The sequence below is a fragment of the Plecotus auritus genome (assembly GCF_963455305.1).
Source record: "Plecotus auritus genome assembly, chromosome: 2".
In the NCBI taxonomy this organism is placed as follows: Eukaryota; Metazoa; Chordata; class Mammalia; order Chiroptera; family Vespertilionidae; genus Plecotus; species Plecotus auritus.
The window spans coordinates 107,289,449-107,314,332 of NC_137771.1; the positions used below are offsets into that span (position 1 = coordinate 107,289,449).

General features: G+C 36.5%; 1 protein-coding gene across 8 annotated transcripts in view; it reads right to left on the reverse strand.

Annotated features, from left to right (window-relative positions):
- ATR (ATR checkpoint kinase) overlaps nucleotides 1–24,884 on the reverse strand; it is a 168,738-nt gene that overhangs the window by 15,819 nt on the left and 128,035 nt on the right. For 5 of the 8 annotated variants that reach the window (XR_013959983.1, XM_080657180.1, XM_080657178.1 and 2 more), the window contains 9 exons: nucleotides 23,570–23,749; nucleotides 22,978–23,137; nucleotides 20,952–21,131; nucleotides 12,827–12,969; nucleotides 9,974–10,071; nucleotides 7,106–7,338; nucleotides 5,555–5,689; nucleotides 3,629–3,829; nucleotides 2,446–2,589 (listed from right to left, as the gene is read on the reverse strand). Coding sequence is in view for 5 of the 8 variants with exons in the window: in XM_080657180.1 (XP_080513306.1) it covers nucleotides 2,446–2,589; nucleotides 3,629–3,829; nucleotides 5,555–5,689; nucleotides 7,106–7,338; nucleotides 9,974–10,071; nucleotides 12,827–12,969; nucleotides 20,952–21,131; nucleotides 22,978–23,137; nucleotides 23,570–23,749 (1,474 nt within the window). In the remaining 3 variants the exon portion in view is untranslated. Of the gene's footprint in view, nucleotides 1–2,445; nucleotides 2,590–3,628; nucleotides 3,830–5,554; nucleotides 5,690–7,105; nucleotides 7,339–9,973; nucleotides 10,072–12,826; nucleotides 12,970–20,951; nucleotides 21,132–22,977; nucleotides 23,138–23,569; nucleotides 23,750–24,884 lie in introns of those variants that run through there. The other 3 variants (XR_013959982.1, XM_080657179.1, XR_013959984.1) reach the window with 2 other exon arrangements.

Sequence of the window (24,884 nt, forward strand, 5' to 3'; positions counted from 1 at the left end):
GACCCTTGAGGATATGAAAAAGGACCAACTAGAAATTAAGCATACACTGACTGAAATAAAAAATAATATACAGAGATCCAACAGCATACTAGAGGATCCCAAGAATCAAGTCAAAGATTTGAAATACAAAGAAGCAAAAAACACCCAACCAGAAAAGCAAAAAGAAAAAAGAATCCAAAAATATGAAGATAGTGTAAGGAGCCTCTGGGACAACTTCAAGCGTACCAACATCAGAATTATGGGGGAGCCAGAAGAAGAGAGAGAGCAAGATACTGAAAACCTTTTTGAAGAAATAATGACCGAAAACTTCCCCCACCTGGTGAAAGAAATAGACTTACAAGTCCAGGAAGTGCACAGAACCCCAAACAAAAGGAATCCAAAGAGGACCACACCAAGACACATCAAAATTAAAATGCCAAGAGCAAAAGACAAAGAGAGAATATTAAAAGCAGCAAGAGAAAAACAGTTAGTTACCTACAAGGGAGCACCCATAGAATTGTCAGCTGATTTCTCAACAGAAACTATGCAGGCCAGAAGGGAGTGGCAAGAAATATTCAAAGTGATGAAGAGCAAGAACCTACAACCAAGATTACTCTACCCAGCAAAGCTATCATTCAGAATGGAAGGTCAGATAAAGAGCTTCACAGATAAGAAAAAGCTAAAGGAGTTCATCACCGCCAAACCAGTATTATATGAAATGCTGAAGGGTATTCTTTAAGAAGAGGAAGAAGAATAAAAAGGTAAAGATAAACATTATGAACAACAAATACATATCTATCAACAAGTGAATCTAAAAATCAAGTGAATAAAAAATCTGATGAACAGAATAATCTGGTGAATATATTAGAATCAGGGGCATAGAAAGGGAGTGGACTCACAATTCTCGGGGGGAAAGGGGAATGGGGGTGCGGGAAGAGATTGGACAAAAATTGTACACCTATGGATGAGGACAGTGGGAGGGCGCAGTAAGGACAGAGGGTGGGGTGGGAACTGGGTGGAGGGGAGCTATGGGGGGAAAAAAGAGGAACAATTGTAATAATCTGAACAATAAAGGTTTATTAAAAAAATAAAAATAAATAAATAAATGGGAAAAAAAGAGACAAATATATAAAGTAAAACAAGGCCACTTAATAATCTCAACCAGAAAAATACTCAGGGAGCTTCAGGATGAATAGTTTAATAATTAGTAAATTAAGTTATCAATTTACCAAACAACATTTAAAATAAAAATATTTCTTCCCTTCATATTGCCTTTGAAATGAATTTTTAATATGGCATTAATATTTAACTTACTTTTGATTAAACTAAGGACAAACCATAATTGTTTTTGTTTTTAATGAACTCATCTGCTGCTATATCTTTTCTATGTTAAAGTTCCATAACTTTTTCTGCTAATAAAAGTGGTACTAGTGAAATGTGGGAAGCGGGGTGGACAATAGGGAAAAAAGCTTATAAAAAAGAATAGGTTTCATCCTTCTACAGTATGGTTTGTTTTTACAATAGAAAATCAGATTCTGTGCATTTATAATATCTGGATACAGAATAATTCAGAATAACTAAGACCATATATTTTTTTAAAATATATTTTATTGATTTTTTACAGAGAGGAAGGAAGAGGGATAGAGAGCTAGAAACATCAATGAGAGAGAAACATCAATCAGCTGCCTCCTGCACACCCCCCACTGGGGATGTGCCCGCAACCAAGGTACATGCCCTTAACCAGAATCGAACCTTGGACCCTTGAGTCCGCAGGCCGACGCTCTATCCACTGAGCCAAATTCGTCAGGGCAAGACCATATATTTTTAATGACCCTTTAATGAAATTTCTCATACCATTTCTGAAATAGAAATCAAGTATTTACCAATAAGATAAACAAACAAAAAATGCCAATGATACACCTTTAAAGAGTGTATTGATAAAATACAACCTAACATTTTCTTTCTAGCAATGAAACATAAAATGTAACTAAATCTGATATAAAAGTATATTATAGATCATTTAAATATTAAATAGAAAATATTTTCCCTCATTAATATAACATTCATTTTTCTCAGTATAATGAAAGCATCTTATTTTAAAAAAATTAAGTGAGCACTGGCCGGTGTACTCAGTGGTTAGAGCGCCAGCACGCGCAACGAAGGGTCATGGGTTCAATTCCTGTTCAAGGGCATGTACCTGGGTTGCAGGTTTGATCCCCCACATGTTTCTCTTTATCTCTCAACCTCCCTCCCTCCCTTTCAGTCTCTCTAAAAATCAATGGGGGGAAAAATGGTTAAGATGGTAAATTTTATGTATATTTTATCCCAATTTAAAAATTAATTTAAAATGAAAAGCAGTATATTTTATTCCTGTTTTTAAGACTGACCTATCTGCATACTGAAAAGCCTGTATCAAATTGACAGTAATTATGGTAATTCTAAAATAAAAGCAAACTATTTCCAAACCTTATTAATCAAGGAATTGAATTCCATTAGTCTACAATCCTTTCTCAGGTCATCTTTTGGCTTACACATCATGATGTAGAACTTTCCATCTGATCCTTTTAAAGATATCTTCTTTGGTTTCTGAAGAGAAGCAAGAATTTCCACCTAAAAGATGATAAGTTATATATAAATTAAGGCCAAAATTCTTTGTGTAAGTTTCTATATATATTATAAATATTGTGTTACCTAACATAATAAAAAGGAGAAAAATCTATATTATGTGGTAAATTTATTCTTTCAACAATTTCTTTCATCTTAATTATCTATGATATATGAAGAGAATGGTTGCCCATATGTAGAGACACATTTTCTGCAATTATTAATGACTATGAAATTAAAGGATTATTTTATCAGCAATGTAAGTACATACACATCCAAATTTAGGCAGCCTTTAAAGTAGTCACAAAGTTAAAAAAATTTTTAAAATATTTTTTAGGACCTTTCTTCAAAGGCTAAGACACTGTTATTAAATATCTTTAATCATAACAAATGTTTATCAATTGAAAGTAACTTGACTATTTTAAAAAGAAACTCCTCCAAATTCAAATCTACTTACTATGTCTACCTAATAATATTGAGTTAAAACAAACCATGACTATAAGCAATAAGAATGCTTGCATTATGTGATTTAATAACTGGCTCTAAAGCAGTTAAACAAATGTTTTAAAACAGAAGCATTGTAATAAATTTTTTTCAAAAGTATTTACTTAGAAATACTCTATTACCATTTCTTTCAAACAGCCACACATCAGACTTCAAAAAAAGAATCAGGCTCTTCCTAGCTGAATTTCACTTTCTTATAAAATAGAAACAAAAGATTGTATTTATTTTTCCTGTTCTCTATATTTAAGACTAAGGAAGAGTATGGAAAAATCAAATTGTGAAAAAAATAAAGATCATACTCATACTAAAAACAAATGTGAGAATGTGAAAAATCAAAATACTAGGCTGAAGATGGGATTTTTATCACTTAATTTTATTTCATCAATACAAGAGTGTTACTTTTCTGTATTTCCAATCACATTTTCTTTGCCAATAAAATTCACTTAGTCTCTGAGAAAAGACACTTTTAAAATTAATTTGAAAATTTTAACTTAATTAAATTTAAGAAACATAGTTATAGGTATATAAAACTGAAGTTTACCGTATCATCAAAACTTGCAATATAAGCCCAATGACCAGGAAATGGGTCATGGTTAGCATGGGTGCCCAGAATTGATGGAAGAGTAGGTATCATGACTGATTGTAAAGGAATGAGGATTTCACTAAATGTTGCTTCTTCTACCAGCTTTTTAAGCATTTTAAAATGAGTACTCATGCTTAATGTGGAACTATTTCCGTCCACCTGGGGGGGGGGGGGAAATAGTACATTTTAATTTCTCTGTTTACCTTGAATTATAGAATCTCTAGTTTCACCCAAAATAAAATTTCACTTCTACAGTATCTTAATTACAATCGCTCCACAGTCTGTAGTTTTCTAAGTATTTTTTCTTATCTTTATTTTTAAGTATTTTTAATACATCATCTTATCTTAACCACTCTGTATTCTTTTACTTAATCAACAATAGAATTGTTAAATGACTAAAGGAGATAATAGAGGCCTATAATCCATTATCAGACCTTACAAAATTCAAACAGCTCTGTAAATAAAACTTTTATTTTTATTACATCTCCTTTGGCAGCAAAATAATACCAAAATTTTGCACTTAGTACAAAAATTAATATGTTCCACTACAAAAATAATTATATATCTGATTATGATACTCAATATAAAGTAATGCACTGTATTTCCTTTAAAAATTTGAAAAATTCTGAATTCCTAAATGTAGCTGGCCACAAAGGTTTCAGATAAAGAATTAGAAACTTGTAAACGTGTCAGTGTTTAATAAACATTGGCCATTATCATCACACTGTTTTTGACCATGTCAAGTGCATCAGAAATCAAATATAATTAATGCAGATAGGAAAACAGATTATTTTTTCAAGATGTTTATTGTTGAAGGGAAGGTGAGAGATAAGATAACCTTATATTTTCTCACCTATAAATAGTTGAGGGTAAATATTTGTAAAGAGAAATATAGTTATTAACTATATAAGGAGTCTCTCTTCTGGTAACTAGCCATACACCCACCTTTGCCTTTCCTACACATTCTTTAAAGTTTTTTCCCTCCAATTCCTTAGGTACAAGAATGGGTCACTCCTATAAGCATGTCCATATTCTACTCACAAATTTACTTTAAAAAAAGGGAATTATTACACTAAATAATAACCATCTACTTAGTTTCCTATGAGACCATGAGCACTTCCAAACAGAAGAACATGTCTTTTTTTTTTTTTTTAATATTTCTTTATTGATTTCAGAGAGGAAGGGAGAGGGATAGAGAGATAGAAACATCAATGACGAGAGAGAATCATCGATCGTCTGCCTCCTGCACACCCCTTACTGGGGATGGAGCCCACAACTCGGGCATATGCCCTTGGCCGGAATCAAACCTGGGACCCTCAGTCCACAGGCCGACGCTCTATCCACTGAGCCAAACCGGCTAGGGCAGAAGAACATGTCTTATGCTCCTTTGTTTCCCCCAACATAATGTTTGTCTCCAGGTAGGTAATAAAATGTGTACTAAAAGAATAAAAGCCAAATCAAAAACTCCAATCTGCTTTCCTTTCATGTAGGTTAATGTAATAAAGTCTGAAAGTTTAAAGATATGACAGAAAACAACCACAGAGACAATTTGAATTCACTGCATATTTTACATGGCTTATCTCATATTTTCTACTTAAATTATTTTTCATAAACATGGATAATTTACTCTCAGAAGAATTTACATTAAGAACTTTTAGAAATTTGGAGGATATTTGAAGAGAGGGACATGTTAGTAATTTTAAAAACAGCTTTATTAGGGTAAACTGCACAGATTTAAAGCATACAATTTGATGACTTCTGCTATCTGTGTATACCAATATATGTTATAATTTTAACTTAATCAAATGAAAGAAAACTAGCTAAAATCATCCAGAAGTTTTGTATAAAAATATCCAACATTGGTAGTAAGATTTATGACAATACCGGTTTATTGCACAATTCTAGAAGCTTATCTGTCAGACGAGTTGCATCTCCAACAAACTTTTCTAAAGATTTTTTCATATGAATAGCTTTATTTAGGATTTCCTTGCATCTGTTCACACGCATGGGATAAGAAGACTGTAAAAAAAAAAGTCAAATGCAATTTTATACAAGATTTAAAAAAGATTAACAACCAAACTTTTAACAAAAATCAACTTTAAAAGTACTCATGATGCAGTTACTAGTATACTGATTCAAATTTTTCGGAAATCAATTTGGCAATATTATCAATAGTCATAAAAATGCTGCTATCCTATAACCTGATGAATTCACTTCTTAGGATCTACCCCGAAGAAGAAAATAAAAATGAGAATAAATGTAGATGTGTCTAGATGTAATACAATAGCAAAAAAAGTGGAAACAACCTTAATGCTCAACAGTTAAAATATATATGGCTAACTACTACAGAATTTTATATAATTATTAAAATTATGTCTTTGAAGAATATTTAGTAACATGAAAACAGACTCATGGTAACAATCTTAAGTGAAAATATGAAATTATGTATCTATGTAATAAAAATTAGAGCTAAAATATGCACAGAAAATTTATAAAATACATCAAAATATTAAAGGTATAAATTTTTTCCTTTTTATCTCTGTATATTTTTGAAATTCTCTAAAACATTTATTAAACAAACATATTTACCAAGTTGTAAAGTTCCATTAATAATGCAAAAACATTTTTCTATCTAGTATTAATACTTCTGGTACTTTGGATTAAAACACTTGGGAAAAAAATAGGTGGTTGTTTTTGTTTTGTCTTTTAATATATTTTTATTTATTTCAGAGAGGAAAGGAGAGGGAGAGAGAGATTGAAACATCAATGATGAGAGAGAATCATTGGCTGCTTCCTGCAATGCTCCAGGGATCAAGCCTACAACTCGAGCATGTGCCCTTGATGGGAACCGAACCTGGGACCCTTTAGTCTGCAGGCTGATGCTCTATCCACTGAGCAAACTGGCTAGGGTGCTGTTTTTGTTTTATGTGTGTTTTTTTTAACCTTCACCCGAGGATATGCTTTTGATTGATTTTAGAGAGAGAGAGAGAGAGAAACATTGATGTGAGAGAGAAGCATCGAATGATTGCCCCACATACGTGCCTGACCAGGGATAGAATCTGCAACTTAGGTATGTGCCCTGACCAGAAATTGAACCTGCAACCTTTTGGTGTACAGATAACGCTCCAACTGATTAAGCTACCCACCCAGGGCACGTTGCTATTTTATACCAAGCACTAACAATTTATATACCTTATATAGAAAAAGCATGCTGAATTCTTTGATCTTAAACCTATTACTCAATTCATTTGGTATGGTAGATATTTCCAAATTTTAAAATGAAACATTATGCTACAATTTGATTTTTAAATATTTATGTTTACTACAAATCTAGTATAAGAGAGAAACCCTGGAACTCACACCTACATATTAGCATTAAGTAATTAATGCCATATAAGAAGGGGAAAAAACCCACTGTTGTGATAAATATATTACCTTTGAGACAGCTGTCATCATCCACATTGCTTGCTGAGGATAGGCCAGAAACACTTTGGCTATAATTTCCATCAAGACAACAAAAACTTCATCATGAGAATGACAAATTCGAGAGATCAACTGTGAAAAAGCAGTTAAAAACTGATATGGAGCTAACTGACTTGTGTGTTCTGTGATAACTTTATTTATTTTAGCTAAATCATTTCTCATTTGGACACGATCAGACCGGCCAGCTGGAAGAAAAATCAAAGTAAAAAAAAAAAATAGAAGTTAGAAAGAATAAAACAATATTATCAGTTCATTTCACAGAAGAAAAATTTTGTTTTAAAAACAGCTTTAAGACATAAAGTAATCTCCTCTATCCACTGTTTTGCTTTCCATATTTTCAATTACCGGCAGTCAACCGCTATCTGAAAATATTAAATGGAAAACTCCAGAAATAAACAATTCATAAGTTTTAAGTTACACAACATTTTGAGTAACATGATGAAATCTCATTCCATCCCCACTCTGTCCTCCTTAGGACATGATTCATCCCTTTGTCCAGTGTCTTCATGCTATACATGCTAGTCACTTAGGTCTCTCACATATTAGATCGACTACTAACGTATTACAGTGCTTATATTCCAATAACCCTCATTTTACTTTAATAATGGCCCCAAACACAGGAGTAGTGACCCTGGCAATTCATATATGCCAAAGAGAAGCCCTAACATGCTTCATTTAAGTCAAAAGGTAAAAGTTCTCAACAATCTGGAAAGAAAAAAAAAATCATATGCTGGGGTTGCTAACATCTATAGTAAGAAGTCTCCTCTATCCATGAAGTTTTGAAGAAGGAAAAAGAAAGTTGTGTTAGTTTTGCTATTGCACCTCAAGCTGCAAAAGTTTCAGGCACAATATGTGAGAAGTGCTTAGTTAAGATAGAAAAGGTATTAAATTTGTGGATAGAAGACATGCACAGAAAACCTATTCCGACTGAGAGTAACGTGTTGCACCAGCAAGTAATGAGCCCATACTAAGATTTCAGCAAGGGAACCCCTGAAATAAGTGACACCAAGCCACTTACTGCAAATAATGGATTGGTTACAAAGATTCAGGAATAGATTTAGACTGAAAAATATAAAAATTACGGCAGAGGCTGCATTTGCCAATGAAGAAGCTGCTGCTACATTTCTAACAGAGTTGAAGAAGTTGATTAGGGTTTAGTACTACCAATGGTTTCAGGCATCCAGTGAAGTCTTAGAATGTTTCCCCCATGGAAAAAGAGTGAGTACTGTGTGCTATTCTCATGTACAAAACCAGGTCATGTGCCAATTTGTGAAAATATAGTTTTCTCTGTCCACGTAGGAAAAAATATTCAGGGCCATTGAAAAATTTAAGGGCCATTAATTTTTAGTAGAAAGAAACAAAACAAGCCACAATCCATTATAATTTTTATGGTAAATTATTTGGCTTAAACTAATATTTTTCGATATCTGTTAGCTTCATCAAAGAGTGAGCAAATTTTCAATTGCAGGTCCTGAACTGCAACTACTTAAAACGTCTATGTTTAGGTATTTAAAAAACAAAACAAACCAACAAACAAAACAGAAACAGATTCATAGATATAGACAACAACTGATGGTTGTCAGTGGGGATGAGAGAGGGGGGAAGGGTGAAAAAGGTGAAGGGGAATGAGGTACACATTTATAAAGTAAGTCTAGGGGATGTAATGTACAGCATAGGGAATATATTCAATAATATTATACTAATTTTGTACAGTGACAAATGGGTACCAGACTAATCACGGTGATCGCTTTGTTAGTTATTTAAATGTTGAATAACTATGTTGTACAAATGAAACTAATAGAATATTGAAAGTTTACCCTATTTTAACTTAAAAAGTCTATGTTTAGTTCCCCCCCACTTTAAAATTTTTTAAAATTGATTTTGAGAGAGAAAGGAGACAGAAAGAGAAACATCAATGTGAGAGTGAAACATCTATTGGCCACCTCCTGCACGCCCCCCCACCAGGGATAGAGCATGCAACCCGTGCATGTGCCCGACCTGGAATCAAATTAGCAACCCCTTGGTGCACATGCATGGGATGACGCCCAACCAACTGGGCCACACAGGCCAGGACAGTCTCTCCCCTTTTTAACATTTAGTTTCTTGTTCACACTTATCCTATATAATAAAAGCCCAGAGACCAAATGGCGGAAGGACCAGAATGACCTGTCGACCAGTCGCTATGACATGCACTGACCACCAGAGGGCAGAGGCTCAATGCAGGAGCTGCCCCCTGGTGGTCAGTGCTCTACCACAGTGGGAGCGTCACTTGACTGACCGGGATGAGTGACGGGCAGGAACCTGGGCTGTGATCATTGCGTCCTCGCCCCAGGCTCCTCCTCCTCCTCCTCCACCTCCTCGCTTCCTGCAGCGTCCTCCGTATGCCCGCAGGCCACACAGCACCGCCACAGAGCTCGCAGAGCTGACCCTGGAGGCTGGGAGGCAGATTCGAGGCCGCCGCGGGACTGAGGCCTACTCTGTCGCTTCTCAGTCCCTGAGCCCAGCCCCGACCGGGTCCTCTGGAGAGGCGAGTCCATAGCTGCTTGGCTGACCAGGTTGAGCAATGCTCCCACAGCAGGCCAGTCCGCGCAGGCCACACACCCCCACCGCACCAGTTCATGAATCCTGTGCATCGGGCCTCTAGTATAAAATCGTTTTAAAATTTATTTTTCAATTATAGCTAACATTTTTAATTTATAAAATTTTAATTATCAAATTCATTCCTAGCTTTTAATAAGTTAAACTGTGAAGCCAAATCTGACTTCATACAAAAATTATAATTCTTCTTGGTTCCTGAAAATTTTACATACAAAATTATACCTTTTTCCCATTCATATGCCTTAGCACCAAAATCAAGCCATAGTGATAACATCCTTGGCATTGACTGATATATGAATTGATTTCCATATTGTAGAGATCTGCAATCATACAGAGAAGATATTATTAACATTAATATTATAAATTAAATTTATATTATAAATTAAAAATTTTAGATTTAAACTATTACTTGAGTAATATATAGCCTTCTGACAAAAATCATTGTATCATTCTTTCTTTCTAGTAGAGATTATCTTTTGACTTCCTCTCTCTCTTTTTTTCCTACTAAGCTCGATACTGCCTGTAACAAAATTAATATAAGTTATGACCTAGTCAAAATCCTGTCAATACTTCTTTCAAATTGTCCTTAGGATCTGTGCCTTCAATTGCATTCCATGGCCCAGGTCATGCCCAATCACTCAATTTCTGGGAAATTATAATAACTTAAGTCTCCCTAATTCTACATTTCTTCCCTTCAATAAATTCTAGACTAACATTCTTTAAATTCTAGTTTTACCATGCTCTCCCCATGTTCAGACGCAATAATCAACTACCTATATATTAAGACCACATGAACAACTCTGCCTAGGATTCAAATATTCACAATCTTGTTTCTTCATAACTTTCCAATCTTAGTCTCTTACTACTCACCAGCATACATCTTCCATCAACTCCAATTTCCTTACAATCCTCTGAATAAACCATTCAAACCCTGTTTTTCTGCCAATCTGTAAAAAGTCAGTAATGTCCTCTCCTTCTTAAATGTAATTATCTTTCAAATCCTACCTTCTTCATGAGGCCTACCAGGTTTCTGTAGCAATGCAGTACAAATAGGTATACTTTTCAAATCACAAAGCCAAGGGCTTGAGTTTTGACTTCAGATTTGCCCAAATTCTGGACTCATTTGGTTCATTTTTGGTATCTTGATAATATAAAAAAGATATTTATACTATTTATTTTGATACCATTCTATTATACATCAATATTTAAATGTTTTACGTGCTTAAAGTTTCTCTACCTAATTAGATTGGCGTTCCTTGAGGGCAAATACTGATGCTTAATTAGTAATAACACAGTAATTCAATCATTCAAAGGATATAAATCTCCATAGCTGAGTGTACTCCTTTAAGTATCCAAATGTTTTAGTGTAACTACTATGAATAAAATGTTATAAAATTGCCTTATTTTCTTAAACTATATTTATAGATATCTCACACTATACCTAACAGTGTTATGCATATCAAGGACTCTAAATAACTCCATTTTAGAGGAAATGTATTAGGTAAATGTTATATACCAATACATATACTAATACTAAAGAGCAAATGAATGCTATTACATACTTTAGAAAAGAAAAATATCCTCTGCTTATGCTTCAATTTTAAAATGCCAATATGCCAGAAATTCTGCCTCAATAACAAGCAATTAATAATTATCATATATAATAAAAGGCTAATATGCAAATCGACCAAACAGCAGAATGGACAGTCACTGTGACACGCACTGACCCCCAGGGGGCAGACGCACAACACAGGAGCTGCACCCTGGTGGTCAGTGTGCACCCACAGGGGGAGTGCTGCTCAGCCAGAAGCTGGGCTCACGGCTGACAAGTGCAACAGCGGTGGCAGGAGCCTCTCCCGCCTCCACAGCAGCGCTAAGGATGTCCGACTGACGGCTAAGGGGAGCGGGCTTAAGCCATCAATTGGACATCCCCCAAGGGCTCCCAGACTGTGAGAGGGTGCAGACCAGGCTGAGGGAACCCCCCGAGTGCACAAATTTTGTGCACCAGGCCTCTAGTTATTAAATAAAATTAAGTTTGGATTTTATAAAACTTGAATTCCATTTTGGGAAGAAAGCTTGGATAATATTACAATCCTTTCACTTATAAACAAATACTGCTTTGATTCCTGAAAATATTGAACTGAGAAGTCAAAATACACAGTAATAGGCAACTTTAAATATTTATTGCTCTGAAATAAATTACCTTTCAATGTAAAACAATACTAATGAGCAAGATAAAAAGAATGAGTAGAATATCATTATTACTTCTTAGGAATTATTAATTTGTGACAATATAAACAGTAGTCATGAGATAATACACTATTTGGCTATAATTTGCTAATAGATGAAATTAAGTTATATTTCACCTGGTATCTAGTTTAAGAGATAAGTTCTTTCTACAAGTCTGATGTCAAAACCATTTTTGTATAGATATTACTTCTTAGTTAAATTGGCTAGAAGATTCTATTGGAAATTAAATACAACCATTAAGTATGTCAGATTTAGGGTCTTCTGGCATTCTAGGGAGGGGGACTCAGGGAATGAGGGTCTGAAATGGGAAGGACATGTAATTTTCATTGTATATACCTGGTACTATAAAATGTTTTTTAAATATACACGCCTTATCCCATTAAAATAGATTTTTGTGGGTGTTTTGTTTTTTGTTAATCCTCTCCTGAGGATTTTTTTTCCCCATTGATTTTTAGAGAGAATGGAAGGGAACGGGAGAGAAACATCCATGTGAGAGAGACCCATCGACAGGTTGCTGCCCACATGCTGCTCCTCGACCGGGGCCAGGGATCGAGCCTACAACTAAGGTATGTGCCCTTAACCAGACTCAAACCCACAACCCTCCAGTGTATGGGCCAACGCTCTTAACCACTGAACCAAACTGGCTAGGGCTAAAATAGTTTTTGTTTAAGGAGAGAAAAAAAATTAACATCTCATCTAATGTGATAGGCTGAATCAGTGGTAAAGCAAAAAACATCCTGAATATGCCAAGATCTGTGATAACAATTCAATGTCAATAGTCACCTAGACATATATAATCAGAAAACTTGCAGTTCTCACACTTACCTTCCGAAATGAAGGACGATATACCGAATGAGATCACCCTGCTTTTCCATTTTGTTGTCTGTGACCATGGGCATCAATTTGTCATAGTACTTGGCAAGGTAGAAATGCCCATCCTCCCACTCTGGCAGGAACAAGGTCACATCCTGGAAAAGAGAACACATGATACACTCCTCAGAAAACCCTGCACTATATAGAAAGTAAAGTAAAATATGAATAGGTAATTGGAGGTAAAGAAGGACACTACATAATGATAAAGGAAGCAACCCAACAAGAGGATATAACCCTTGCAAACATTTATGCACCCAACATAGGAGCCCTAAATATGTAAAGAAAACCTTGATGGACATAAAGGGAGAGGCTGACAGTAATACAATTACAGTAGAGGATCTTAACACCCCAGTGACATCAATGAATAGATCTTCCAGACAGAAAATCAACAAGGAAACTGTGGCCTTAAAATGACACACTAGATCAAATTGGTTTAATTGATATTCTCAGAGCATTTCACCCGAAAGCAGCAGAATATACATTCTTTTAAAGTGCCCATGAAACATTTTCGAGGATAGACCACATATTAGGACACAAAACAAGTCTATATAAATTTAAGATGATTGAAATCATATCACACATCTTCTGTGACCATAATTCTATGAAACTTAAAATCAATCACAAGAAGAAAAATGAAAAACAAAGACATGGATGCTAAATAACATGTGGCTAAACAATGAATGGCTTAACAGTGAAATCAAGAAATAAGTCAAAGGATACCTTGAAACAACTGAAAATGAGAACACAAAAACCCAAAATCTGGGTGGCACACAGGGAATGTAGCCCTAAGAGGGAAATTCATAACATTACAGGCCTACTTCAAGAAACAAGAAAACTCTCAAATAAATAATCTAATTTTCCACTAAAATTTAGGGACTTGAAAAAGAACAACAAAGCCCAAAGTGAGTACAAGGAAATAATAAAGATCAGAGCAGAAATAAATGAAATAGAGTCTAAAAAAAACCATACAAATATAAATAATACCAAGAGCTGATTCTTTGAAAAGATACAGAAGATTAACAAACCTTTAACCAGTCACAAGATTCATCAAGAAACAAAGAGAGCAGATCCAAACAAATAAAACAAGAAGTGCAAGAGAAAAAGTATCAACTGATACCAAAGAAATATAAAATATTGTAAAAAAATTATTACCAACAACTATATGCCAACAAATTGGATAATGTGGACAAAATGGGTACATTCCTAAAAACATATAATCTTCCAAAACTAAATCAGGACGTATCAGAGAATCTGAATAAACAGATTAAAACTAGTGAAATAGAAGCAGTATTTTTTAAAGTCCCAACAAATAGTAGCGCTGCCATAATGGCTTTACAGATGAATTTTACCAAACATTCAAAAAACTAACACCTATCTTTCTCAAACTATTTCAAAAATTAAAAAGGATGGAAGACTCCCAAGCTCATTTTACAAGGCCAAAATTACCCTAATTTCAAAACCAGATAAAGATATGACAAAGAAAGAAAATTATAGGCTAATACCCCTGATGAATATGGATGCTAAAATTCTCAACAAAATATTAGCAAACCGAATTCAGAGATACATTAAAAAAGATCATATACCATGATCAAGTGGGATTTATTCCAAAGATGTAAGGTTGGTATAATATCCACAAATCAATAAATGTGGTACACCACATAAACAAAATGAAGAAAAAGCATGTGACCATATCAATACATGCAGAAAAAAGCATTTGATAAAATTCAGCTCCCATTTACGATAAAAACTGTCAGCAAAGTGGGAATAGAGGGAACATACCTCAACATAATAAAGGCTATATATGACAAACCCAGAGCCTATATCATACTCAATGGGCAAACAATATAAGTGTTCCCATTAAGACTGGGAAGACAGGGATGTCCACTTTCATTACTATTATTCAATGTAGTACTGGAAGTCTAGCCACTGCAATCAGACAAGAAGAAGAAATAAAAGGCTTCACATTGTAAAGGAAGAAGTAAAACTGTCATTTGCAGGTGACATGATACTGAATATAGAGAATCCTAAAGATTCCACCAAAAAAAACTACTTGAACTGATCACTGAATTCAGTAAAGTAGCAGGATACAAAATAAACATCCAGAAGTCAGAAGCATTTTTTAAAAAGTTATTTTAATTGATTTTTAGAGAGGAAGAGAGATAGAAACTTTGATGAGACAGGAACATCATCAATTGGCTGCCTCCTGCATGCCCTACACTGGGGATCAAGCCTGCAACCTGGGCCTACCTCAAGAAACAAGAAAACTCTCAAATAAATAATCTAATTTTCCACTAAAATTAGACTAGGAATGGAAATGATGATCTCTTGGTTCCTGGGTCGATGCTCAACTGCTGAGCCATGCCAGCCAGGCCAGTAGCATTTTTATACACCAATAATGAACTCTCAGACAAGGAAACTAAATAAAATAAAATAAAATAAAATAAAATAAAAAAATAAAATAAAATAAAATAAAATAAAATAATAAAATAAAATAAAATAAAATAAATAAAATAAAATAAATAAAATAAAATAAAATAAAATAAATAAATAAAATAAAATAAATAAAATAAAATAAATAAAATAAAATAAAATAAATAAAATAAAATAAATAAAATAAAATAAAATAAAATAAATAAAATAAAATAAAATAAATAAAATAAATAAAATAAAATAAAATAAAATAAAATGATCCCATTCACAAGTGCTATAAAAAGAAAGAAATACCTAGGAATATATTTAACCAAGGATATAAAAGACTTGTACTCAGAAAATTATAAGACAATGAAGAAAGAAAATGAAGAAGATACAAACACGTGGAATCATATAACATGTTCATGGATAGAAAAAATTAATATCATTTACAATGGCCACACTACCCAACCCAATCTACAGATTCAACACAATGCCTATCAAGATACCAATGGTGGCCCTAGCTGGTTTGGCTCAGTGGATAGAGCATTGGCCTGTGGACTGAAGGTCCCAGGTTCGATTCCTGTCAAGGGCACATACCCGGGTTGCGGGCTCGATTCCCAGTAGGCAGTATGCAGGAGGCAGCCGATCAATGATTCTCTGTCATCGGGATGTTTCTATCTCTCTCTCTCCTTTTCTCTGAAATAAATAAAAATATATTTTTAAAAAAAAGATACCAATGGTGTATGTCACAGAACTAGACCAAATATTCCAAAAATGTATATGGAACTTCAAAACACCCCAAATAGCAACAGCAATCTTGAGAAAGAAGAACAAAGTTGGAGGAATCATACTATCTGATATAAAACTATATTAAAAGATCATAGTAATCAAAACAGCATGGTACTGGCATAAAAAACAGAAATATAGGTCAATGAAATCGGGTAGAGAGCCCAGAAATAAATCCGCATCTTTATAGTTAATTAATATTTGACAAAGGAGGCACAAGCATACAATGGGCTAAAGATAGTCTATTCAATAAATGCTGTTTGGAAAATTGGACAGATATGTGCAAAAAAATTAAACTAGACTACCTTCTTACACTGCTCACAAGAATAAACACAAAATGGGGTAAAGACTTAAATATTAGACCGGAAGCCATAAAAATCCTAGAAGAAAACGTAGGCAGTAAAATCTAGTACATTTCTCTGAGCAATATTTTTTCTGCTATATCTCCTTGGGCAAGAGGAACAAAAGAAAAATTAACAAATGGGACAATATTAAACTAAAAATATTTTACACAGAAAAGGAAACCATCCAGCTTATAGATGTGAAGAGTTGTAATCTGGTAGGGTCTCACATGACCACTGGGTACACTGGCTCTTGGGTTTCCAAGGAGGTGCAAAGTCAGCCACTGCCTGGGGCCATCCAGCAGGAGCTACAGAGAGATCTGCAGATTCCTCCTCTTTGTTTGGGGTTTGGAAGTGCTCAGGTGAGGCCCAGCTGTGAAGCAAACAGGCTGGTGCTGGTGCTGGTTTCTGGGCCATTTATTGATAGGTTTGGGGCTCCCTGACCCAGCTACAGCTTGTTTGACAGAGTTTTAGCCTGAGACAGGACAGGCCATTCATATGCAAAAGCTGCTGCACACAGCTTGGGTGGGGTTGTAAATTGGGTGGGGCGGGGTCTCAGGGAATCACCAGGGTGGAGCAAACAGAAATGGCTGCCAGTCAGCCCAGCAGCAGGGAGGTACCAGCACGGGAACAATAACTGCTGGGAGCACCTCCTTCTGCAAGAAAGCCGCCCCTGAGTTCCTGCCCCAATGCCCGAGAGTCCAGTTTCTCCCCATATGTGTCTGGGTTCCCCAGAGCCTTGCCCAGCACTGGGAATCAGAGGAAGTGGGAGCTTGTAAATTCAGTTTGTGGAGCCAGCCTTTTAGGAGGAACAGCTGAATCTCCAATCTGCACTGGTTTTCACAGTCCATAGTTCTTATGGCCCGTAGGGACTTCTTTTCCTAGCTCTGGGATCCTGGTGTGGGGCTGGGACCCCTCACTCCTCCAGGTGGCCTCCGCAGTGGCAATCTCCCTCCTGATTAAAAAAGTGACACACCCAGGTGCCGGACTTAGCCTGTTCCTCGCCTCCGCACCTCCTACCAGTCTCAGTGTGCTTTCTTCTTTACCCCTCTAGCTGTAGTACTTCCACTCATCCAGCTTTGCCACAGTTCTGGATGATAGCTGTTCTGTATTTTAGTTGTAATTTTGATGTGGTTGTGGGAGGCAGCAAGTACAAGCGTTTACCTATGCCTCCATCTTGGTTCTCTCTGTCTGCAGCACTTTTATGGCTTGCCCACCAATCTTCCGACGTATGTATGCTAAGCCACACCCTAGATGTGTGCATTGGCTTACTCACAGCGACTGATGAATGCACATTTACTGGACCTATTTAGTATAAATTTAAGAACTTATATGCATATACGCATAGCCCAAGGACACAGACCATAGCTTGGAGAAAGACCTTAATTACTATCCTATCTAATAAAAGAGAAACATGCAAATTGACCATACCTCAGCGACGCCCACCAGCCACACCCACCAGCCAATCAGGAGCAAGTATGCAAATTAACCCAACAAATATGGAAGCAGCCACAGAGCTGGAGCAAGCAGGAGGCTTGGGTCACCCCCAGCGATGGAGGAAGCCAAGTTTCCCGCCCTCCCTGGCCTCCGCTCAAGGCTACAAAGTTTCAATTATAGAAGATAAATAAATCCCAGATACCAGGGCCTCCGCTTGGGTCGCTGGGGGGAGTGGCCAGCCTACAAACCACCACAGGCCCCTCGCCCAGGCTGCCCCATGCCCCAAGGGAACCCCCACACTGATCTGGGACACCCTTTAGGGAAAACCAGCCGGCCCTCACCCGTGCACCAGGCCTCTATTCCTATCTAATAAAAGAGTGATATGCAAATTGACCGTCACTCCAACACACAAGATGGCTGCCCCCACGTGGACACAAGATGGGCGCCAAAAGATGGCCAGCAGGGGTGGGCAGTTGGGAGGGACCAGGCCTGCAAACGGAGGGCAGTTGTGAGCAATCAGGACAGCAGCAGAGGGCAGTTGGGAGGGACCAGACCTATAAGGCTGGGCAGTTGGGGGCGATCAAACCTGCAGGGGAGGGCAGTTAGGGGTGACCAGGCCAGCAGAGGAGGGAAGTTGGGGGCGACTGGGCCTGCAGGGAAGGGCAGTTGGGGGGGACACAGGCCTTCAGGGGAGAGCAGTTGGGGGTGACCAGGCCTTCAGGGGAGGGCAGTTAGGGGAAAACAGGCTGGCAGGGGAGCAGTTAGGCATCAATCAGGCTGGCAGAGGAGTGGTTAGGGGGTGATCAGGCTGGCAGGGAAAAGCGGTTAGGGGCAATAAGGAAAGCAGGCAGGCGAGCAGTTGGGAGCCAGCAGTCCTGGATTGTGAGAGGGATCTCAGATTGGAGAGGGTTAAGGCTGGGCTGAGGGACACACACCCCCCCCCCCAGTGCACGAATTTCGTGCACCAGGCCTCTAGTCTATATAATAAAAGCCTAAGCGACCATTACGGTGCAACGACCAGAATGACCAGTCGCCATGACGTGCACTGACCATCAGGGGGCAGGTGCTCAATGCAGAAGCTTCCCCCGGTGGTCAGTGCGCTCCCACACGGGGAGCACAGCTCAGTCAGAAGCTGGGCTCATGCCTGGCCAGCGGCCAGCACAACAGTAGTGGGGCAAGCCTCTTCTGCCTCCATGGCAGCACTAAGGAGCTGTGAGCCAAGCAGTAAGGAGCAGCAAGCAGGCAGGTGGTAAGGAGCGAGGGGTCCCGGACTGTGTGAGAGCACAGGCCGGGTTGAGGGACACCCCCACCCAAAAAAATCAATGTGAGAAACACTGATTGGATGTCTTCTGCACACCTCCTACTGGGGATCTAGCTGGCAACTCTGGCATGTGCCCTTGCACGGATTTTTGTGCACCGTAGCTCTAGGACTTTTAATAAGTTTTAACACATACACTAATTTTTCTAAGTTTGCCCTCCAGATATACTTGTCACACTTTACCTTTTTCGATCCTGTGTCCCAAAATATTGACACTGATAATTTACATCAAAGGGTCTATTTGCCCTCCAAATATTGTTTTTATAGTTCCCCCATAATTGTTCTTTCCTCAGCAGCTGCTTCCAGCTGGGCCTCATAAGGGTTTTGAGTTATGTATGTACACCATGGCCCTTAATCAAAGATTCCGGGGGCTACCTATACAGATCTATAACTTTTTGTCTGTTTAACTTCTCTTTCTCAGGTAATCTGCCTCACAAATTATAGCCACTGCCTCTTACTTTATTATTTCCTAACTTCTACATTCTTTTTTTTTTTTTAATTTTCATTCCCTTTTCTAACTCTTTGAGGTCAATACTTAAGGCTCATTAATTTTGAATCTTTATTTTCTTTTAATACATGCATATAACATTTTAAATTCCCTTGAAGAATGGTTTTAGCTGCCTGGCCAGTGTTGCTTAATGGTTGAGGATTGACCCATGAACCAGGAGGTCACAATTCGATTCTTGGTCAGGGCACATGCCTGGAGTTGGGCACTCAATCCCCATTAGGGGGCATGCAGGAGGCAGCCGATCAATGATTCTCTCTCAACAACCATGTTTCTATCTCTCTCTCCCTCATCTCCCTTCCTCTCTGAAATCAATAAAAATATATTTTAGCCTTAGCCGGCTTGGCTCAGTGGATAGAGCATCAGCCTGCGGACTGAAGGGTCCCAGGTTCGATTCCGGCCAAGGGCACATGCCTGGGTTGCGGGCTCGATCCCCAGTAGGGGGCGTGCAGAGGCAGCTAATCAATGATTCTCTCTCATCATTGATGTTTATCTCTCTCTCTCCTTCTCCCTTCCTCTCTGAAATCAATAAAGAAATATATTTTAAAAAATTTATTTTAATAAAAAGAATAGCTTTAGTAGCATCACACGTCATATTTTTATTATCATTCAGTTCGAAGTATTTTTCAATTCTCAATGCAATTTGTTCTTTGACCTATGGATTACTGAGAAGTATCTGTCATAACACCATCTATGTAAATCTTAATAACTAGTAGTAAGGAAGGTATTTATTGTGTTTGTTCAAAAATTTTTAGGCTAGGGTAGCTAACTTTGGGGAAGGAGGGTGAAAGAGTGGGTTGTAAATTGCTAATAATATTCTACTTCTTAATCTGGGTGATGGTTTCATGAATGTATTTACCTTAGTGTAATAGTGCCTCCAGCTATATACTTATGCTATATAAGTTACACTAAAAGTCAAACAAGTTTCTTGGCTATTTTTAAAAATTATTTTTTTATTGGCTTTAGAGAAAGAGGAAGGGACAGGGAGAGAAAGAAAGAGAGAAAAAAAAAATCAATGGGAGAAACACTGATTGGATGCCTTCTGCACACCTCCTACTGGGGATCTAGCTAGCAACTCTGGCATGTGCCCTTACCTATAATAGAACTAGTGACCTTTTGTTTCATGCGACGACGATAACCCAACTGAGCCACACTGTCCAGGGCTCTTGGCTATTTTTATACGTGTATTCTTCCATCTGGACTTTAAAATAATTTTATCCATTTTCAAAAACAAAACAAAAGAGTTTCTCATTGAAATTGTATTATAAATATACCTGCCTTATATTTTTTCATAACTGCATTGCTTTCAAAGTTAGCTGTTTCTTCCATAAATCGGCCTACTAGCAGCATAGCTCGACCATGGATTAACATGTCTTTACTCTCAGTTGGAGTTTTATTTTCAGGGAAACATAATTCAACACCCTTTTGAAGAACAATTAGTGCCTGGTGAACATCACCCTAAAAGAAAAAAGAAAAAAAAGGCAACAACATTTAAGAACATATTTCCATCTTTTGAAAAACAAATAAAATTGTTAGGATTTAAAGTTCATTAGATATTTTATGTGTAGACCCATTTAAATTTAATGTTCAGCTCTTATTTCCTTCATTTCGTGTAGAATTCATATTCATATACTCATTCATTTTATAGTTGACCAAAGTGCTGGGAACTGAAAATAAATCTATATGACTGGGGATAAACAATGAATAAATCCAAATCTCTGGCTTAAAAAAGTTCAGTCAAGTGAAGAAATAGACTATGTAAAATAACAGCACAATGTGCTAAGTGCTATTAACAGAGGAATATATGTAGACATAATGGGGGAAAGTAAAGGGAGTCCCCAAAATATACCTGAAAATATAGGAAAATGGAGAAGAGCATCAGTCTGGAAAGGTTACCAAATAAGGAAGATCTGAATTAGGTCTTAAATAATGAGTATAAATTTTCCCTGCAGAGAATTCAGTAAAAAACGTTCTTGGTAGAAGGAAAAATAATTTTAATTGGGAGAAAAGCGAGTAGTCTGGTTTTAGCTGAAGCCTAAAGGGTTTGTTACTGAAACTGAAGAAGTAGACTGGAACTCAATCACAAAGGGCCTTTTGTACTTTGTAGAATTCAGACTTAATGCTGAAGGCATACAGAATACTTTGAAGGATTTTAATCAAGGGAGGATTTTAATCAACATGAATTTTAGAAACATCAGACTGCAGTAATGTATACAGAGAAATGGTAAGACTGCCAAAAGGCTATTTAACATTGTTATAGGTTACAAATGGAATGAATAAAAGCAGCAGAGACAAATAAGAGGGAGATGATTTAAAAGACTGTTCTACGGTAGATTTAGTCTCCAACTGAATGTGAAAAGTGAGGGAGAGTAGGAAGTTCAAGATGATGCCCTGATATCTTGGATGAGAGAATGTAAGAGTTCTACTTAGAAAAATAGGGAAAATGGGAGGAGTAATGGCACTGAATTATTAGATGATGAACTGCATTTTTAACATATTGTGTTTAAGGTATTACAACGTATAGAATTACACTAGCTCAGAAAATGATAAGGCACTGACCAGTGCAGCCTGAATTATTACTTTCACTTCCTGTCTGGGAAACATTTCCCCTCCTGTCCTTTCTCAGCCACCATGAAGTTGGTGCAGGCACAGGTGGCACCAACTATAATTGGTAAATGTCAACTTCAGAACATGCTATACCTACTGCTAATACTAAACTGGTGGCAAACATGAGGATGATATATAAATAACAACTTTTAACTCTTAGACATAAGCTTTCCAAGTTAAGATATTTAAAAAACCCTTTTCTCATTACTGTAGCTTTAATCTGACGATTAGAGACTTTTGTTCTGAAGCTAAGCCCTTCCTAACAAGCTAGATTAATTGGAAGTGAATCTTGACAGTAAGTACTGACAAGTTCACAAAAAACTAATTATCTGCCAAAGATGTGAATAAGGACAATGTTGTGTTCATTTAACAAATATTTTTTGATATCTTACTACATATAATCTTTATACGTATAGGAGGTTAAAACAAAGTAAAATTGGTCACTTCCCTCAAGAAAACAATGAAAAACATGTGAAAATTGAAAGAACTACACTTTCAGTCTTGAAATGAAAAACTATTTGGGGACTTCAGGATAAAAAGAATAGTTCCTTCCCAATTATAGTATGTAAATGATGAAAAAAGGTGAAAGAAAAAGAAGGTTCTCAATTGAGAGTGAAGCCTGTCTGTCACTCAGGCTTTTAGAAAAAGTACATAATCTGCAAAATACATATATATGATGATATTCCCTTGGCATTACCTTGGACCACAGCCACTTTGCCCTCTCCACATACAGCTCAGCAAGTCGTGATTCTCCAGCATTGAGCAGAGCATTGTAGGCTGTCTGGTGGTGACCAGCCTTTCTAGCTACTCTGGCACTCTGTAGCCAGCATTCTCCAACCATTTCATTGTAATCTTGTCTAAAGAAATGTGACAGAACAGGAGGGAAAGAGCATTTTTAAGTGTATTCAATGCCAATTAAAATACCTCTTTCTAACATGGAACATTCTTAATACACCATTTCAAAGGAATCAAAGACTTGCTAAAAAAAATACTTTTAATTTTCTTGAAGTGCTCCATTTTTACCGATGAGTCTATGAAGACCTATTAATGACTCATATCTATACCTCCCCAGGTAAGTTTTTTTTAACATTAAAAAAAAAGATATAATGCATGGACATGTAATTCTTAAGTTCTAGGTTCATTTCAACTATATAGAGTAGCCCTGACCATTAAAAACAGAAAAATAGAGATTCAGAGAGAAAATTAGAAAAGCTAAATACCCCAAGTAATATACAAATACAATACTAAATTCACAATAATTGACATTTTAAAACAAAGTGTGGAAAAACCTTTTGTTGAGGCTTAATAAAGCTCTCCGGAGAGCCAGAATGGGTTCCTTGGCTCTATAGGAATCCTGGGTCATTTCTAGTCGAGCTACCCAGTTTAGAGAATCTTCTTGAGAATTATCACCAAGAGACTCATGGAAAAGTGGTTTGATGCTATGCTCCAACTCACACAACATGTGTAATCTAGAGACAAATAGAGCCAATGTTAAAATAATATAATCTTCATGCTTATTAATCTCATATATAATGCATGTATATTAAATTAGCCATGAGAATCTAAAATGTGCAGTTTTCTTTGGAAAAACTTTAACCAATACATATTCTCAGTAAATATCCACAGTAACATCCTTTCATATTGGGTATAATATGTTGATTTAAATATTTAGCCCAGCTCGATCCCCAATGTGGGGCATTCATGGGCCAGCCAATCAATGATTCTCTCTCATCATTGGTATTTCTATCTCTCTCTTCCTCTCCCTTCCTCTCTGAAATCAATAAAGATCTATTTTATTTTTACATATTTTATTGAAGTTTACAGAGAAGAGAGAGGGAAAGAAAGTGAGAGAAACATCAATCAGCTGTCTCCTGCATGCCCCCTATTGGGAATTGAGCGCCCAACCAAGGTATATACCCTTGATCAGAATCGAACCTGGGACGCTTCAGTCTGCAGGCCGATGCTCTATCCACTGAGCCAACCTGGTTAGGGCAATAAAGATATATTTTTTAAAAATACTTAAAAAAATGTAGTGCTTACTATGATCCCCAAATTCCTATTAATTAAATTAGAGAATGATATATAAAACTAAATTCAAATGTATGAAAATAAAATTTTATCACCTCTATGAAGATAAAAGAAAATATGAATCCATTATATCTCAACATAAATATTTGCCCATAAGAAGACTTGGCATAGTAAATGTCAGTAAAAAATGAGAAATGATACAACTGATTTTTTCCTAAGAGTAATGGAATCACTCATACTTTCACACTAGCCTATGATTCAGTCAGTATTCAAGAATACAACTACAGAACAGAAATAATTTTGGTGGTCTAATCTCTGGTTTCATTAAGATGTTTCCAAAGGGGCTTACAAAAAATATAGTAAAATTCTTCAAACTAAAAAAAAAATTGCTTACTTATTGTTTTAATTTATTATAGTTCAATTAAAACATGTTTAATTATTTCCTTCAGATGAATTAACAGACTTAAAATGTTCTCCATCATGTTCTTTCTTATCTCTGTAAGTTAATATTCCTTTCTAGTAATGTAATGCCTACATTTTGGGGGGGAGAAATGTCAAATGTCTTTCTAAATGAGA